At 33.8% G+C, this 18,455-nt stretch overlaps 2 protein-coding genes across 2 annotated transcripts in view; both read right to left on the bottom strand.

The window, feature by feature from the left end:
* Rgl (Ral guanine nucleotide dissociation stimulator-like) overlaps nucleotides 1–18,455 on the bottom strand; it is a 225,841-nt gene that overhangs the window by 100,008 nt on the left and 107,378 nt on the right. The gene's annotated exons all lie outside the window — the stretch shown is intronic.
* LOC145679726 (uncharacterized) lies at nucleotides 13,861–15,363 on the bottom strand. Its single transcript, XM_081750293.1, has 2 exons — nucleotides 14,070–15,363; nucleotides 13,861–13,968 (listed from the first exon to the last, which is right to left on the bottom strand). Exon 1 carries the CDS (start codon nucleotides 15,282–15,284, stop codon nucleotides 14,355–14,357), a length of 930 nt encoding a protein of 309 aa, XP_081606419.1. The 5' UTR covers nucleotides 15,285–15,363; the 3' UTR covers nucleotides 13,861–13,968; nucleotides 14,070–14,354.

Below are 18,455 nucleotides of genomic sequence, written 5' to 3'. Positions count from 1 at the left end.
CTTTTGGCTGTAATAATACAGCATCTTACAGAAACGGTACAAGATGAAAATTCACGCTTTTATATGTGCTATTTGAAGTATTATTGTGTCATATATATATATATATATATATATATATATATATATATATATATATATATATATATATATATATTTATATATACATAATTTTAAAGCAGGGTCTAACAAACAAATTCTGTATCAATGATTTAAGTAATACTTGTACGTAAAAGCAAGTACGCAATTAGACATATTCTCAATTGTGACGGATTTACATTTTTTTAAAATCCTGACGAATCATATTATCTTCAATACTATTTGAATAAATCCGTTATGGTCGACTTGCAATTTTAAAATATCTACTCAAATGATAGATGCAAAAAACTGGTTGAAGTGCTTCAAATTAAAATTGATACAAATAAATGTACAAATGTACTATCAATGTTCATGGTACGTATATTCTGTATATAACGGACGTGACAGATATACATTATAACAATTAATAGAAAAATGAAATAAATTCTGCATTGTAGGATGAACTCCCTTTTTCTTATTTTTGAGATGCGCAAATTTTATTTCAAATTAACCGCATATAGGAAGATTTTAAGAAAGTAATTATATATATATATATATATATATATATATATATATATATATATATATATATATATATATATATATATATATATATAACCAAAGAATTAGAAAGTAAATTAGCCTAGATGCAAAGGTCTAAAAAGGGAAGGATAGAGAATGATACGCTTTTTTTTTCTTTCTTGATATAATGATGCCACTAATTTTCGCTGTAATCTCCAACTCTCTCCCAGACTTCCCACCTTTGGTCGTCTGAACTGTTGATGTTATTAAGTTTCGCTGTCTGCTGCTCTTCCACCTACAATCCAGCATACAATGATGACCATCAACAACGCCATCTCCTCCTCCTACAAGAACTGATGTGACTCATCGCCATGAAAACCCCCGAGATTGAAGCTGCCATCCAACCAATTCTCAGTAACAACTTTTTTCCCGGATCCGTAATGATGCGGGTGGAAATGAGATCACAAAGAACCAGGACGGGAACAAAACAACACATCACTGAGAAGGGAAGTCCTTCTATCAAATAACACATTTAACATGTTTCCTCATGACAAGAACAACAGCATTATTTCTGAACAGATTATACTTGTAGATACTGAAAGCTTGCATGAGATGTTTTCATTACTGCTCATTTATTTAGTTTACGATACTTTAGTAAAAATGGTACAATTTTATTCTTCTAATTTAAAAAAGAAAAGAAACTATTTCTTCAGTTGAACTTCTAAATCACTGTTCCTTCATACTTTTCTTCAAGCGAAGACCTCTTCTACTCCTGAAAATGTTCTACGGACAATCCAACTAGTGTTCTCTTTAAAAATAATGTTTTCTTGCTTTGTTTTAAGCATATACCACTATATCAGAATATATTTTGTATGTACATAGTATGCATGAATAAGCTATATAAATTTATACTGCTGATATATGTAAGCCATTCTTGGGTGGATGTGTAAAGTGAGGTAACTTCAGAAAATTGATTTTGAGATAAACGAAATTTAAAGTGCTGGTCTCCGTATAATCACACACTTACCGCGAGATTCAAAAGTCAAGTTCCTTTGCAATTAAAATGGCGATATGAGATACTGCTCTATACATACAGATGCGGAAGAATATAGGCTTTCTTCGTAACTATTTAACTCAATTTTCACAATTTTGAAGGTACCTCTCTTTACATACCCACTTAAGAATTATAATATTTACACTATTATATCGCATGATGTATTATTTGTATAATCTATAACATTTAAGATTTTGAAGTATAGCGTGTACAATATACAACTCATTTTTTTCTATCCTTTTTGGATTAATGTACAATATAAGAAGACCAGAAGATCAGACCTCGAGATCCACAGTTTGGGAAACACTGTTCTAAATCAAGTAGATCTAAAATTATTATTAACTTTTGAAAAAATCGCTATTAATTTGTTAGTACAATAACTTTAATTTACTTTTTACTAAAAGTAACGATAGTATATTATTAAGTGTTCACATATAGCGATATTAAATTTCACTTATACTTCGATAAGTTAACAAGAGAGTTGGTATCTGGTTATTGTTTTGCTTCTCAGTACTTGATACACGTGGGTACAGATGCGTACGTGTATCGAGTACTGGAAGTCAAGATGATGATAACCAAACCAAATACCTCTTGTTTACTTGCGAAGTGAAATATAATATCTGTATATATATATATATATATATATATATATATATATATATATATATATATATATATATATATATATATATATATAATATTTTTAGCACATTTAAAACAAAAGTCCACTTTAATAACAAGTTACTTTCTGCTTATTTTAACGATACATATTTTAGTATAGATGCAATACAAGTAAATTCATCGCAATATGAATCAAGACAAATATCTAGTTGGGTAGGTCAAGAGCAATCAGGCATACAATGAAGTAAGCAAAGTTAATATTTGGAAGAAAGAAGAACATGATTTCGTCGTATCAACTAAAAAAAGTATAAAGTTTAGGTATGATCTGAAAAAATGCACTGGTATTTTGATCTACTTGTGAATCTTACTGAAATACTAAATCAACGTGGTTTGGTCTGCAGCTGTCTTCAGTTTCATACAAATCCTTTCACACTAGGAAGGCAATGGTGTTTAATTATAACAATCACTGACAAAATTTACAAATAAACCGTAATTTAGAACTAATATTGATGCTATCTGTAAATATATAAAATCCAGCCTCTATTATCCACAATATGTCGAATCGAAAGTTATAAAATAATATGCAAATCTCTTACAAAAATAGAAAAGTGTACCTTTAACTTGACTATTTTGTCCATATTACTTCTATATGTATTCAACCTTTATTTTCACAATGCAAGTTATACTTAGCAATATTTTTACTTTTATGGTAAAAAATAAGATTTTGCAGTTCTTTTTTTATTTTTCTAAATTTTGCCCTTTGTTATTCGTGCACTCGCTTATACTTTTTATACATAGTGAAATTCGAGTGCAAAAGGAGTTTAGAACAATAAGAAAATTATTAAACATCTATTTCACAATATCATAGAAGAACGCATCAAACTAAGTTCCAAGGTACATAAATAAGAAAAGTCATGAATTTGTAATACTAAAGTTTACTGAAAATCTTTTGCAGATTTGAAACATTGAGTCTACATATTATGTGAACAGAATTTAAAGCCGAAACTTACTAAAAATAAACCGTAAAAGGATTTTATATTTATTGTGCTGCCAAAATGTCTTGAGTCGTGGCAAAAAAAAACGAACTAAAGCTCACACCCTCATACACCCACGCGTTGAGCCAATAAGGGTTCAGCTGTTGCTAACCGAGAGAAAGCGAGTGGAATACCTTCAGCCGATAGCAGAGCTTGCAACTTAAGACTAGGGATCAAGTCAATGTGGTATATTTATAGTAATGAATAAATCAAATTTCTCACTTGAATGTAATTTTAAAATAGTGAGTTTTATAATAGTAAAACTCTTGCGATAGTCCAATTCCGTTCAACTTCGATGACTTCCAGAAATTCTCATCTCAGTACGTCACAAATTACAATTAACGTGACAAAAGGAGCAAATGACCGTAGGGTTAACGAACTACAAATAATACACGTTAATTTTCTTTAAGCAATCCATACCATCACTATCAAAAATAGTTAATAAAAGTTACATCTTTCCTCAAGCCATTTAGTGAAGAACAAAAATTTACATCTGAATATAATAGCGTATAAATCGGAATCACAAGTTTAAAGATTAATGGTTCAATTTAAACTCACAAAATATACAATAGTATAATTTGTTTTATAATAATATTCGATTATGAAAATTTAAGCAAAATGTTACAACAATATTATATTAAAACATCATTCATTGTAAACATAAATTATTATTTAATATTACAAAATTGTTAAGGGAAAGTTTACTTCACTCATGAATGGGAAAATAAACGGTTCTCATAAGAGAAAATGAAAGTAGTTTTACCTTAAAAGTTAAAATTATTCATACGAAGATATCACATTCTACATATTATTCTTTTAATTATGGGAAAAATAGTATAAACTGATCAACTAGAGAGTAATTAAAGAACAATATCAAATGTTCTCACCATTTGAGAATTAATATTAAATAAAGACAATAATGGAGAAATAATTATTAAGAGCAAATAAAATTTGACCCTAAAATCAACAGTGCGTGTCACCGGATATTTGCAACCATTCCATATCAAATATACATTTATAAAGTCGTGTATGATAAAGTTGGTATAATTCCTAACGGAAAAATTAGGCAACCAACAGAACTATTCACATTATAAATGGTCAACATAACATGCAGCAGTTTTGATCACCAATATCTGTTATATGTAGTGGGTTTATTTTTTTTATTTAGTTTTACTGTTGATCAGAATAAGTTCATGAAAAATACAAAGGAATCACAAAAGTAATATACTTAAATAAATTGACCAATTAGTTAAAACAGGATATTTTAATTAAGCCGCAGAAAATAAGCTATTTGACACAATTTCAATTCTAATAAGTATCATAATTAGTGGCGTGTTTAACGGGGCCCTGGATTTTATTTACTATATTAAAGAAATTAAATATCTTGCAGAATTTTCATATTTCCAGGAATAAAGTTAGCAAAGTCTCCCGAAATAAAATCGTAAATACGATCACTTATCGTAATACATTGTCATGTGCTGTAAGGACGTTTAAAGTACATAGTTCGTTTATTTTACTTTAATATGTCCCTATACCTTGTGTACATGATCAGTCAAGAATAAAAGATAGAAAGTAAATTGACATTTCCTTTATATTGAGCCATTGTTAAAATCTCGAGTTTTGCTTTAAAATACTCGAAGTAGTCTTCAGTCAGAAATTTATAGACAGAAAAGATAATTATATAAGGAGTAAGCTCTTTCGTTTGTTTGTTTGTTTGGTATACATGAAATAATTTCCTTCACAACTGTTCTAGAAGAACGTATCAACAATTAAGTTCCGACTTGTTTTGCGAGTGCTTTATGTCTTGGTAAATGGAATAAAAATGATCCTTAAAGAGGGACAGGTTTTAAATATACCATAACTTCAGTGATATAATGATTATGTTGTGATAATTGACCACAAAAGTGGTCATTTGAAGTTCGACGGAAAGAGAGGGATCGCTGCAGCTACTGCAACAATGTTTTGCTCTATATATGAAAATTCCTAGAGTAATAGTTATTATGGCTTTTATTCATATTTACATTTATTTATACATTTTTAATAATGCCAACCAGAAAACGGGCAAATGTTGGACCAACTCAAGAAAAATAAATCAAATTGGAGAACTATCTCACTTAATTAGACTCAAAATAATACATCTGTTCCAACACTTTCTTTGACACAAACTAACATCAGTAGAAAGCATGTTGAACTTGAAGAGAATTAACTTCTGCCATTTCTTACGGGACAAGTAAGATGCAATGACGTTAACCAAAATATATATGACCATTTAACAGTAAACAGTTAATATGCACTGGAGAGAAAAACAAAGAATGTGTCGGGAATTCAGAAATATATCTTCCAAAAAGAAGGTAAAAAACCTGAAATTCTGTTTATAAAAATACATGTGTGATGAAGCTGGTTGGAGCGCAGGGGAAGAAAAGAAAATTCAATATCGTCTGCGATACGCGGGGGCATTTGATTATACACAAATAAATTTACCACCACCTTCCAGCTCACAATTAAGGGAATAGAAAAAAGTCAGTGCTTTTACTTTGTTAAACCAAAAAACGCATAAGTTCCTTAATTGCGATAGAAAGTCGTCCTTTATTGAGTTTGAAGCAAATCTCTACTAAAATTGTTTTGCGAAAAATTTCAATTAGTATGTACCCCAAACTTAATGATGCATAACTCGGAAACCAGAGCCTCCACACCATAATATTTCACGAACTTGTATACCAGGTCAAGGTTTATTTATTACCAAGCCAAATTTGATCCAGGCCGGATGAGTTCCGTTAAATTCGTACGATATACGTTTATAGTGTCTTAGATTTTTCAGAAAAAATAATCGATGAACGACAAAAACCTAACAGCTCTATATAATTGTAAAAATAAAAATAAAAGTTGTATATACATGTTGTATTAGGAATTATTGTTGTAGTAAGTTTCTCTCCCAAACCTTCTACCAGTCCTTGGTCCTTTGTTTCACGAAGACAAGAGTGTCATGTCATCATTTATTTCCTTCTCTTCGATGTTACCTCATGAGTCCGTCCAGCTCCAGCTCAAAAATCTTTACGGTTCAAGGTCAGGATTGCCTTCTCTCACCTGGAACAGTGCGTAGTTCCTGCACTTTCACTGTCACAAGGTCACGGTGTCTGCCTTATAATTCTTGCAGATGCATACATCACAGTTCGACAATGCAATTATATGTTTTAGATCGAGCTGTAACCAACGACTAAAGTAGAGGTACATCACGTAAACAGTCAACACACATAACATTCTACACGTAGCTTGTATTCGGATCTAGCAGCCTAGATAATAAACAAAATACCTCCTTCATGTACTACAAAATTTTTTTTAGCCCCTTTTATTTTTATGAATCCTTTTACGTCATGAATAATTTCAAACGGAAAACTCTCGGGCAGGGCTGGATTAACCCATCTGGAGACCTGGGGCTAGAATAAATAAGTGGCCCCTGCTGACTTCACCTAATGCATATTTGTGAAAGTACAGTAAAAAAGTTAATATGTTTCATATTTTTGGTCACATTTTATTTTATGATGTGATTGTATCTTGATGATTCTCTTTAGATAGTCAGTTCAGATTCTAATCAGAGTGGAGGCCCCTCTCCACCCGGAGGCCCGGGGCTCTAGCTTCCATAAGCCCCTCCCTTAATTCGGCCCTGCTCTCGAGTCATGATGAAAAGGTTAACTAAAGATCTTAGTGCATGGAAACACTTTTACTTGTAGCAAGTGCTGTCAGTCATAGGAAATATTTATTACTATATCATAAAACAAATTCAATATTTATTAAATAACACCTCGTTCATAGTACCAACACATGGAATAAGAAAAACTAAACTATTATGCGCAAACTGGTACAAAGCATTCTCTTGTAAGTTCCTTACTTTATACGATCACGCTAGTAGGCTTTATAAGATTGTACTGTTAGTACGTAGTACGTTTTATAAGATTGTAATGTTAGTACGTAGTACCGTAAACTGGGGTTACTTGGAAATGTTAGTACGTAGTGCCATAAACGGGGTTACTTGAAAAGTTTTTTTTTTCATACTCCCCCTTGTTATTTATCGCAATTATTTTTTCTTCTTCTTGTGATGTTTCTAGAGCTTAGTCCATGTTACCTTCTCCTTCAGTTATAATAAAATTTTACTGAGACTGAAGCCTCCCACGAGCAAAAATGTGCTGTTTCCAAGTACGCCCACTTTTGAGGCTACTTGGAAAATATATGTCTTTTCATAGTAGTAAGAGCTGTGTGAGAGATGGGACTGTTTGCAAAGAACCACTTGCAAGATCACACTTCCCTGAGAAGACTGATATGCAACATGCCCATGTTTCTTTCATAGCAATGTACGTATTCCTAAGATCTTTTAAATAAAAAAGAGGTTATTTTTGCACAACCTTTTAGTTAAACACAATAAATTGTTGAACCAATCTAAACTAACTACAGTGGTAAACCTGTCTTCCTGAAGGCTTACAGAACCAGTAAAACAAAAAGTTTTTGCAATATGTTTTTAGAAACGGTAGTTTTTCAAACAATGCAAGGGAAATTTTGGCAAATGTCAATACACGCATAAACTCTTGAGACTTCTTTAAGACACTACAACATGTCCTACATAATTTTATGAAATTTATGTATGTATCAGATCAGTAATTTACTTACATTGGTTTACAAAATTACCTAGTACCATTTTTACAAGTGTACATTTACCTTAACTCTGCAAAAATATTATATGGTACTGTGATAACAATAATAATATAACACAGTACAATAAGGACAAAAATTCACATATTAAAATTCTTTGGAATTCAAAGTCATATGGAAAAACAACTTGTTCCCTGCAGTTGTAGGTAGTTTCAGGCAAAACTTCAATAATGTAATCGTTGTCCGTCCCCTGATCAATATAATCATTTTTAGTAGAAAAAAGGAAGGAAATAAAAAATGGCCAAAGATTTTCTCAGAAAAGAAGTGGAAATCTAAAACTAATTCATCTCATTAGGAAACTTCTGAAAGCAATGATATTTAGCACAACCAGGTAAAAATCACTTTTCATAACGGAAACACAGGGACAATTTACAGAAAATTCAAAAAACACAAAAAGTATCAATTGCTATGAGAATTTTTAGACAAGTCTATAAATAAAACACAGAACTTATGAGCATCTACATTGTTTCTTTTAGGTGCCCACTTTTCAATGGTCTGGAAGAAAACAACGTATATGTCATAGTTCTCTCATTATTATACCATATAACACAAAAAATGTTAGTTTTCCAAGTAGACCAAGTTTATGGTATGGTAGTAGGCTTTATAAAATTGTAATGTTAGTACGTAGTGCGCTATTTAGGCTTTAGAAGATAGTAATGTTAGTACATAGTATGCTAGCAGACTTTAGAAGATTGTAATGTTGGTACGTAGTACGCTTGTAGGCTTTACAAGATTGTAATGTTAGTACGTAGTACACTAGTAAGCTTTACAAGATTATGCTGTTAATACGTAGTACGTTACTTCACACAATAACACTTGAATGAAAGTTTTTTTTAAAAAATCATTTTTTGCAACAGCAATCTCGGTCAAATCCGTTAATGGATCAGTCCGTTACTATCTTCACGGGAAACGGTGACTTTAAGAGTGACTGTCAATATCCCATTCATTCATAAATGCACTTTCGCAAAATAAAATTCTAGATATTAAAGCTATAACATGTGTTATTATTATTTATTAAGCTTAAACCTGCTATAAGCAACAACAGTTCTTCTTTATTATACTTTGTATTTATGTTTTAATGTTAGACAAATCTGTTCCTGATGACTGAAACTATTTTAACGCTGTTTGCTTTATATGATTGTTTTTATACTGTTATATTTCACTACTACATTTGTATATTTTGTCTAACATTGAATTTTAGAGTCCGTATTAGTTTTGGGTACAAATGTATTCCGTTATCTTCTGTATATCACAGTGTTATACTTGGCTAACTCTGTCTCGTAGCTCTTTAATCTCATAATTAAATTATAAGCAAGTTGCTAGTGGAACTACTCTTCTTGACAATAAAGACATATAAAGTAGTTCTCTGATAGAATACTATTTATTTCTGTGCGAAGCATATTTTCTTTCCAAATGAACAATCATTTTAATATTCTGATTTTATTGGTTTATTTGTATATTTATTTTAATGGTAAAAGAAAATAGTTTTATCCAAATTCGATACTTGCAAAACATACATATAATTAATGTAAGCTTAATTCATGTATTCTTCAGCATCAGTTTCATCTTAATAAGTAGCGTCACGAAAGTAACAGGTTATTGTACACCACCAAGCTTCAGTTTTTTAAAAATTTTACTCGATTTTCTCTAAAATTAGCATATTTACATTCACTTTTTTTTCGATTTTCTCTAAAATTAGCATGAATATTTACATTCACCTATATTCTCGATTTTTTCTCAAATTAGCATGAGCATTTACATTCACTTATTTCTCTTTTTTCTTTAAAATTAGCATGACCATTTACATTCACCTATATTTTCGATTTTCTTTAAAATTAGTATGAATGTTTACATTCCCCTATATTCTCGATTTTCTCTAAAATTAGCATGAATATTTACATTCACCTATATTCTAGATTTTCTCTAAAATTAGCATGAATATTTACATTCACCTATATTCTCGGTTTTCTCTCAAATTAGCATGAATATTTACATCCACCTATATTCTCGATTTTCTCTAAAATTAGAATTAACATTTGCATTTACCTATATTCTAGATTTTCTCTAAAATTAGCACGAACATTTACATTCACTTACATCATTTTCTTTAGTTCAATAAAATCTATCAATTGGTATATGTCTTATCTTCAGAAAATTTAACAATACAATTTCGATTGAACATACCAAGATTTGAGACTCTTCATATGTAATAGTTATTGTTGAAGATACCCGGAATTATATCTGGCTTCCTTGTGTTCGCTTTATGGTCACGAAAGTAGCAGAAAAATCGTTTTGCTTTTTATTATTTTTACACACAGATTACACATCATACGTGACATACCAAAAATATTACCTATATTACAATACTTTTATAGTATAATTGCTTCTCGTCTTTTCAAGTAGCTGTATAAACTTCCTATAAATTTCCAACAGTGCGAAACCACACGTAAAGAAACGTTCCGTGAAGTGATTTAAGAAAAAAAGTGTCTTTTTAAACGCAGCCATCTAAGATATAATAATTCAAATTTTCTTTCACTTCTCCTTGCACTAGTCACGTTCGATTTCTGCGTACCTCATTAGCTACTGAATAGTACCTACAAAGCTCGGAAGTAACTTTTTTGCTTCTTCGAAAGTGATATGGTCTAATTAAGTTAGTGGGTTTCCATTGGAAACACAGCAATAGAAGATTGATGCTTTTCTTCCTCCTCTCATGCAATTAGTATGAATTACTTAGCGTCATAGATGTTAAAAAGATCACTTCAATCCTACGAATTCTTTTGTTGACAGATATTCCATCGCCAAAGCCAACAATATCGTCTATTGTATTCACGCACTTCTAGACAGGCTACTCCAAAACCAAATACCCAGGAGAAAAATATTAAGAATTGGAGGAACACCCCCCAATAAATCTCAAATGTTGCATAAAATGATAATTTAAATTTATTTTCGGGTCTCTCACCTATCCTCAATAATTTTCAATCTTATTACTATGTAGTTGTTTTCACTAAATTGTTGTGGTTCTTCTAGTTGGTCTGGTGATCTTAGAGTCGAGTTTCTGGTTCGATTCTCGGTGAGAAAACTTTCCCATGGCGATTCGAATTCCACCTTAAGCTGTAATCCACATACGTCCCATATATCCTCGGTAGTAAAAAGGGGCACTTAACAGTAACCAACCGAAAAAAAAGTTTGTTCGGAGTTATCTTCAGATCTATTCGGAACAGCAACTTCAGATCTGCATGAAAACTACATCTACAACTTAACGTGAAATTCGAAGTATTTGTGCTTGTACAGGGATCAAATCCGGGATTGCTGCACCACAAAATAGCTACAATTAGCCTTTAAAAAGGTTCTATTAAATAAGAGAGCAATTCGAAGTATTTGTGCTTGTACAGGGATCAAATCCGGGATTGCTGCACCAAAGAATAGCTACAATTAGCCTTTAAAAAGGCTCTATTAAATGAGAGAGCAATTCGAAGTATTTGTGCTTGTACAGGGATCAAATCCGGGATTGCTGCACCAAAGAATAGCTACAATTAGCCTTTAAAAAGGCTCTATTAAATAAGAGAGAAATTCGAAGTATTTGTGCTTGTACAGGGATCAAATCCGGGATTGCTGCACCAAAGAATATCTACAATTAGCCTTTAAAAAGGCTCTATTAAATAAGAGAGCAATTCGAAGTATTTGTGCTTGTACAGGGATCAAATCCGGGATTGCTGCACCAAAGAATAGCTACAATTAGCCTTTAAAAAGACTCTATTAAATAAGAGAGCAAAAATGTTTTAAATAGCTCTAAATAAGAAAGATCCTCTACAGCAAAGTCAAACATAGATATTCTCCTTCATGGTCAAGTGGTTAATGCGCCACGGTTGCACACAAGACGAGACGATACAGAACTTTGGTGACGACATTTGAGACGAGACAGGGCTCGACCGATAGAAACATATACTTTTTTGTTTCGAGACGAGATTGCACTTTCAAGAAGCCTTTTAGAAAAAGACAGTCTCGTGCATTCTTACTGTACGCGTGAGTAGTGGTCCCGTTATGCCCGAATGACTCATCCTCATTCTCTTTTATGACCAGGATATTTGAACTTCGTTCCCTTTTACGGCTAAGATGAGTGCTTTGGTACCTCGATTCTGATTGGCTGAGAGAAGTCACGTGACGTTAGGCCCCGCCCACGCGGGAAATTCAAATTTTCAGGTCACGTGGTATGACGTCATGAGTCACCCTGACCTCACCAGGGGTTTTTGAAATTTGTTCCCTTTTACGGGTAAGATGTGTGTTTCTGATTGGTTGATAGCTGTCACGTGATTTTAGACCCTGCGATATTTGAAATTCGTTCCCTTTTACGGGTAAGATGAGTGGTTTGGTACCTTGAATTTGATTGGTTGATAGCGGTCACATGATCTTAGACCCTGGGTTTTGAAATTTGGGTATCCTCTTTGATGAGTACTTTGGTACTACGATACATGATCTTAGACCCGCTACACGCTGAACAGGTCACATGGTATGACGTCATGTTTTACCCTTGCGGGGAAATCCATTACTAATTCGTTTCCTTTTACGGGTAAGATGAGTGCTTTGGTACCTTGATTCTGATTGGATGATAGAGATCACGTGATTTTAGGTCCTAGGATTTTTGAAATTAGGGTGTCCTTTCTGATGTATACTTTGGTATCTCGATTCTGATTGGTTGATAGAGGTCACATGATTTTAGACCCATCACACGGTGAACAGATTACATGGGAAAACCCCTCACTCATTTGTTTCATTTTATGGATAAGATGAATGTTTTGGTACCTCAATTTTGATTGGAGGATAGAAGTCACATAATCTTACCCTCACCCCAATGCTAGACATTCAGAGTGGTATGACAGTGATCACCCTCGACCTGGATTTTTTTTAATGGTTATCCTTTTTGGTACCTTAAAGTTCCCGTGGAGGGTTCAACCCATCCTTAAATAACCCTTTTATGGTGTGATATTGTACTGAAGTTTACATTAAATATTATCGTTCTCTCTTTGACAGATAAGATGATTACCAGCTTTGTTTACCTTGATGGAGATCCTGTCCTTGAATTAGTAGCCTATGTCTCTGGAAGTAACAATGGTGAAAGAGGGGTGTTGCTTGTAGATTTCTTATAACACATTGTTGTGAGTTTAAGCGATTTTTTAAACGCTCAGTAAGCGCTTCATTAATGGAAACAGTGTTGCCAGATTTTTTTCTACCTAAACTGCTCCGATTCTTTTCGAAACGGTTCCGCAGAGTGCAAGAAATTTTAAACTAAAAATTTTTCGAACTAAAAAAAATTTGTAACTAAAAAATTTTAAAACAAAAAATTTTCGAACTAAAAATTTTGAAACAAAAATTTCAAAAAAATTCGAACTAAAAAAATTAAACTAAAAACTTTCGAACTAAATTTTCAAATCAAAAAATTTTCGAACTAAAAGGAATTTAAAAAATTTTCGAACCCAAAAAAAAATTCGAACTAAAAAATTAAAAATTTTTCGAAAAATATTTTAAACTAAAAACTTTCGAACTAAATTTTCAAATCAAAATTTTTCGAACTAAAAATTTTAAAAAAATTTCGAACCAATTTTAAAAACAAGTTTCGAACTAAAGATGTAAACCACATTTGAAAATTTTCAAATTAAAAATTTTTTCGAACTAAATTAAAAATCAAATTTTGGACACTAAAAAATTCTTTAATTATTTTTTCGAACAAAATCATGTAAACCAAATCTTGAATATATTTTTCACCTTAAATTTTCAAGATTACCATGATTTGAAAACAAGTGTTCAGGGTTTCAAGAAATAATAAAACATATTTTTTTTTCAACTTGTTGTATTTTAACGAAAGGTATGTGGTCTTCCTATACATGTTTATTAACATAATAAATACAGGATCTAATTAATGAATATGTTGGACGCGTCATCATCTTCGAATCTTGTAGACGTATCCTGTAAAGAAAAAGAAGAAACGACGGATTACTTTATGAATTCTCTTTTTTTCTGAAACAATAAAAATGAGTCAATATTGATAAGAGAGAAATAAAACTTACTCGTAAATGATGGATCTGTTTAGGTTCATCTTCCTCCTCGGGTACAGGATCACTGCATTTTTTTCACCGATGGATGTTTATGAACTCTTCTGGGTACTGCATTTTTCTAGGTGTTGCTCCTTTATGGTCAAGGTTCCTCCTTGGATACGAGATAACTGCATTTTCTTCCACTGATGGTTGTGTTGATGGTTTATGAACTCTTGTGGGTACTTCATTTTCTTCTTGGTGTTGCTGCTTTGTGGTTAAGGAGTGGAAAAAGGAAAAGGAAAAAAAGAAATGCCGGCCTTATTGGGTATTTACAGTTTTTTCTTCTTCATCTTCTTTTTCCAGTTCCATCTTCTGTTTTTTAACGTACCCGTACGGAACCGTATCATAGGAATTGAATTCTTTAAATCGACGTTTTGTGTACTGGATACTGTACATTTTTTCTTCTTTGCGTGTGACGATGGTATGGTCTTTAGTCCTGCATATCTTATGGGGGATAGTGATGGTGACTTGTCCACGGCATTGATTTGTAATCATTTCTTTTAGCGTGTTGAAATTTAATTGTTGTCCTGCATTGTAATTTAATGTAAATCCTCTAATTTTGCATATGTAACTGGTGACGTTGGTATCCGGATTGTATATTTCTAGGCTGTAATTTTTTGGTCCTCCACTGACAAATGTCTTGATGTATGCTCGTGGTCCATAAGACTCCATCTCGTCCGATAAGCATCCCAAGTACGTTGAAGGTTCAATGGTTGGCTCCCCGGGCTTCTCCGTAAATATTACAGAATCCGTGTCGAAATATAAAACACGTTCCTGCAACATTTCCAGGTACTTGTACAGTTCCAGACGTGCCTGACATGTTGTAAATGCACCTAACACGACATTGGTGTTTCGGTTTTGAACAGGCACATGTTCATTGTACTCCCAGAACGCATACAACATCGTATCATTGATGGGTACAATTTGATGGAGTTTAATGTCGGGGGAAGTGAGTTTTTCATAAAATTCTTCCGGCCGATCAATAATTGTGGTCTGGCTAAAGTTTGATCTTTGCGAAAGTTTTCCCCAAAGAGCATTAAGACAAAGCTTAGATAAACTTCTTCGTGTAGGATTATTTTCAATTTTGGACGGATCCAATGCAATACCTTCACGCTCCAGGACGGTTTGTATGAATTTTGATTTGTCTTCTTCGGTCACACAGGAACTGGGCCAGCCAGACGCTTCCATTTTTGATTTTAAAAACGTATTGATATATTCCGTGAACAAGCCACCTGTTTTCGTGGTGGGATCATATTGTTCAATGTCATAGTCCCAAATTTCAAAAATTTCCACTGGTTGATATCCCAATTCTACGGCTTTCTGGATTTCATATGATACCCATGTTCCAGTGAGGCATCGCTCCTGGTCGTTGTGCGTACACGTTGCTGTAGGGTCTGGGTTCATTTCTTCGGCACACGCAGCACACAGTGGAAACAGTAGTTTCTTGTTACATCGGTAAGGCAGGAGACCATGATAAAGATGGCGACTTGGTAATATCGTCATTTTGATTAGACCATTGACTTTATTTATTGGTGGTATATTTTCATCACCCTGTAGATAAATTCGTGGATGGCCTACAGGGTATTTAGCACACTTATTTACATAAGGATAAAGCGAGACAATATCGAAATATTTTATTACTTCCCCCGCTTTTTCGTCGACTTGGTGGTACAATTTCACGCAATTGGTCCTTCCTCCAAAAAAGCTATCTCTTGGATTTAATGGTCTGCGGTTCATGTACGGGTGATTCTTCAGATACGTCGCCATTGCAGGATTTTGTTTTAAGAACTGATTAAATTCACACTCCCACATTTCATGTACAATGTACCCCAATTCACGCAGTCTTGCATTTTTGCGTTGCGTTCGTTCATAACGGAATTCCATAGTGTCTTCTGGATTGCTGTAGATGGGCTGATTACGGCCTGTAGTAAAACATACTTTACACCCGTGGTAAAAGCAACCGGCATGCTCGTAGATGTGCTCCTCTAACGTCTCAGGATCTTGGTAGTAACCATCAACATGGAATCCCGCAATAAACACTTCTTTTTGTCGGGCCGCATGTAAGATTTGTTTTTCTTCGGTTTTTTCAATGTAGGCCAGCCATTGCATTGCAGCGATCGATTGGGTACTTCTCCATCGATAGCCATGTGCCGGTAGAATTCCTATGGTATTGGGTTTGAGGAAATTCCGGCGGAATACTAAATTGGAAGCACTGGCAATCGTGATCGTCTCCAAGAAGGGATTCACTTTGGTTTCTGTTTCAAATGACGTCATAAACGAAACGCATGCTTGTCGCAGTACATTGACATCTTGAATACAATACTTGAGAATTTCTTTCTGAAAATCAAACGTGTCATTACGATGATCGTTGTACCACTGCATGAACTTGTTTCTGTCTTCGACGGCCATTTCATCTGCACCATAATACTTTGTTTCTGGAAGTGGTCCAATATACGATTGATTCTCCTTGGTGTTGAAGAAATGCGGGAAGTAGCCTTTGGTTGCGGGTAAATTGAACGCTTTTGACAATTTACTTAATGCCATAGGTAGGAAGTTCAACGAGTCAATGAACGTCAGATTATTCAAGGTTAAACTCAGTATCTTGGTCCCATTTAATATGACGTCGGGTCTCCATTGGCATTGTTCTACCATAGCCTTTAGGATGAAATGTCCATCGTAGCCCTTAGCGTTGTGAGCGACACAGAAAATCCTATTTATATTGGGACGACGTTCCCGCAAGTACTGAAGAAAATTATAAACTGGATCCTCTCCTTGGAAAATATGCTGGCGCTGACCACACGTACTGCAAGACTGCTGGATATTATTGTTTTCAACACATGCGTAACATACTTGTTGTGCAACCAATAAATTTGGAATGTGTACATACGTATTATCGCCAATATTCGTGTCCTGCATAGATTCTATATCATAGAATATCAACAAGGCTTTCTTTGCGTGCATGAGTGAAGGAACACCAGGTTTCAAGCATTGGCGATCAGGAAGCATAAAACATTGATGCGATCCTGGAACAATCTTCTTACAAACATTGCAAAAGATCTCATTGCAATCATGATGTCGTTGTCCGGTATGCACAAAAGAATATACTCTGTAACATCTAGTACATTGCTTCACCATTTTGCATACAGGTTCCCCTTGATGATATACAATATTACGATGATTGTTAAAACATTGTTCGGCGTAAAATTGACGATTGCAGTCGTTACACAGCACTAGCGTTTGATTCGTGTCGCATAGAGGTCTCTGTAAGCATTTGGAGCATGTTACAGGACAATTTTTCACATGTCTGTTACGTTCACTGTATTTTTTATGGCACGCCTCACAGTAGAACTTGGTTGCAAAACAAGCAGTTAAAGATTGGATGATGTCAAAATGGCCAGCCAAACAAATCAAATTTATGGGAGTGCGATTTTCATCGTTCGGTCCCTCGTACATGATGTCATGGCCTGTGAAACTAGTATACACTGTAATTTTATATTCTTTGAGGTATGCCTGAAATTGTCGTATTTCATTTACACTGGCACCATGATCCAAATTGACTCCTGCATTTGCACATAGCGCATCGACTTCTTGGTCCACAACATATTTCGATTGGCGTTGATACTGCTTATAACGTTGCACATCTACATTCTTGTATGCCTTCAGGCCAATAGCAATAACAAGGGCGTACGCCAAACACCTTGAATCTTGATTTTGTACACGTACAATCCCTTTTTTGCAACGTAACAATTCTTCATTTTGAAGTACTCCTTGCCGCAAACCGCCATAGCCACGTGGAATATCGACACGATGGAAATGAACGGTGAATGGTTCGTGCAGGAGAAATGCATTGTTACTTTGTAACACTCTTTCAAAGGAGGCCCACATCGTTTCCAGTGTCAAGTTTCGTGCTTGGCGAAAACTCACCCAAAACGGTTTATTCGTGTTGCGTGGCGATATTACTGATAAACCAACCATCGCCTCATCGTCGACATTGGCTAACAAATGGTCTAGCATTGCTTGGAAACTGTTGTGTACATACTGTATGATATCGGTTCCTACGGGCGGTGCGTTGAATTGAATTTCGAGCATTCTACCTTCAATGTTAAATCGTCTATAATGACGCGTGATTTCATTGCGAACAATAAAACCCGATTCGCCCATGTTAATAAAAGGAGAAAACAAACACACAGGTACGGTAAAACAAATATGTAATGTGGGGAAAAAAGGAATTATGCAGCGTGAATTTACTACAAAAGAAAAGAAGAAAGAAAAATCTTAATCACCTGATAAACAGGAAATCATAACATTCATGATAAATTCTTAACTAAGCAATTCATGTAAAGGTCCTGAGTTTGATTC

The sequence above is a fragment of the Thermobia domestica genome, chromosome 2, assembly GCF_964235325.1.
Source record: "Thermobia domestica chromosome 2, izTheDome1.hap1.1, whole genome shotgun sequence".
Taxonomy (NCBI): domain Eukaryota; kingdom Metazoa; phylum Arthropoda; class Insecta; order Zygentoma; family Lepismatidae; genus Thermobia; species Thermobia domestica.
Note: the sequence above shows the minus strand (reverse complement) of the source record. Positions and strands in the feature narration are given on the sequence as shown.

Excerpts from the sequence above, each read along its gene's own strand:
- LOC145679726 (XM_081750293.1), bottom strand. The coding sequence starts at position 15,284 with ATGGAAGCGTCTGGCTGGCCCAGTTCCTGTGTGACCGAAGAAGACAAA.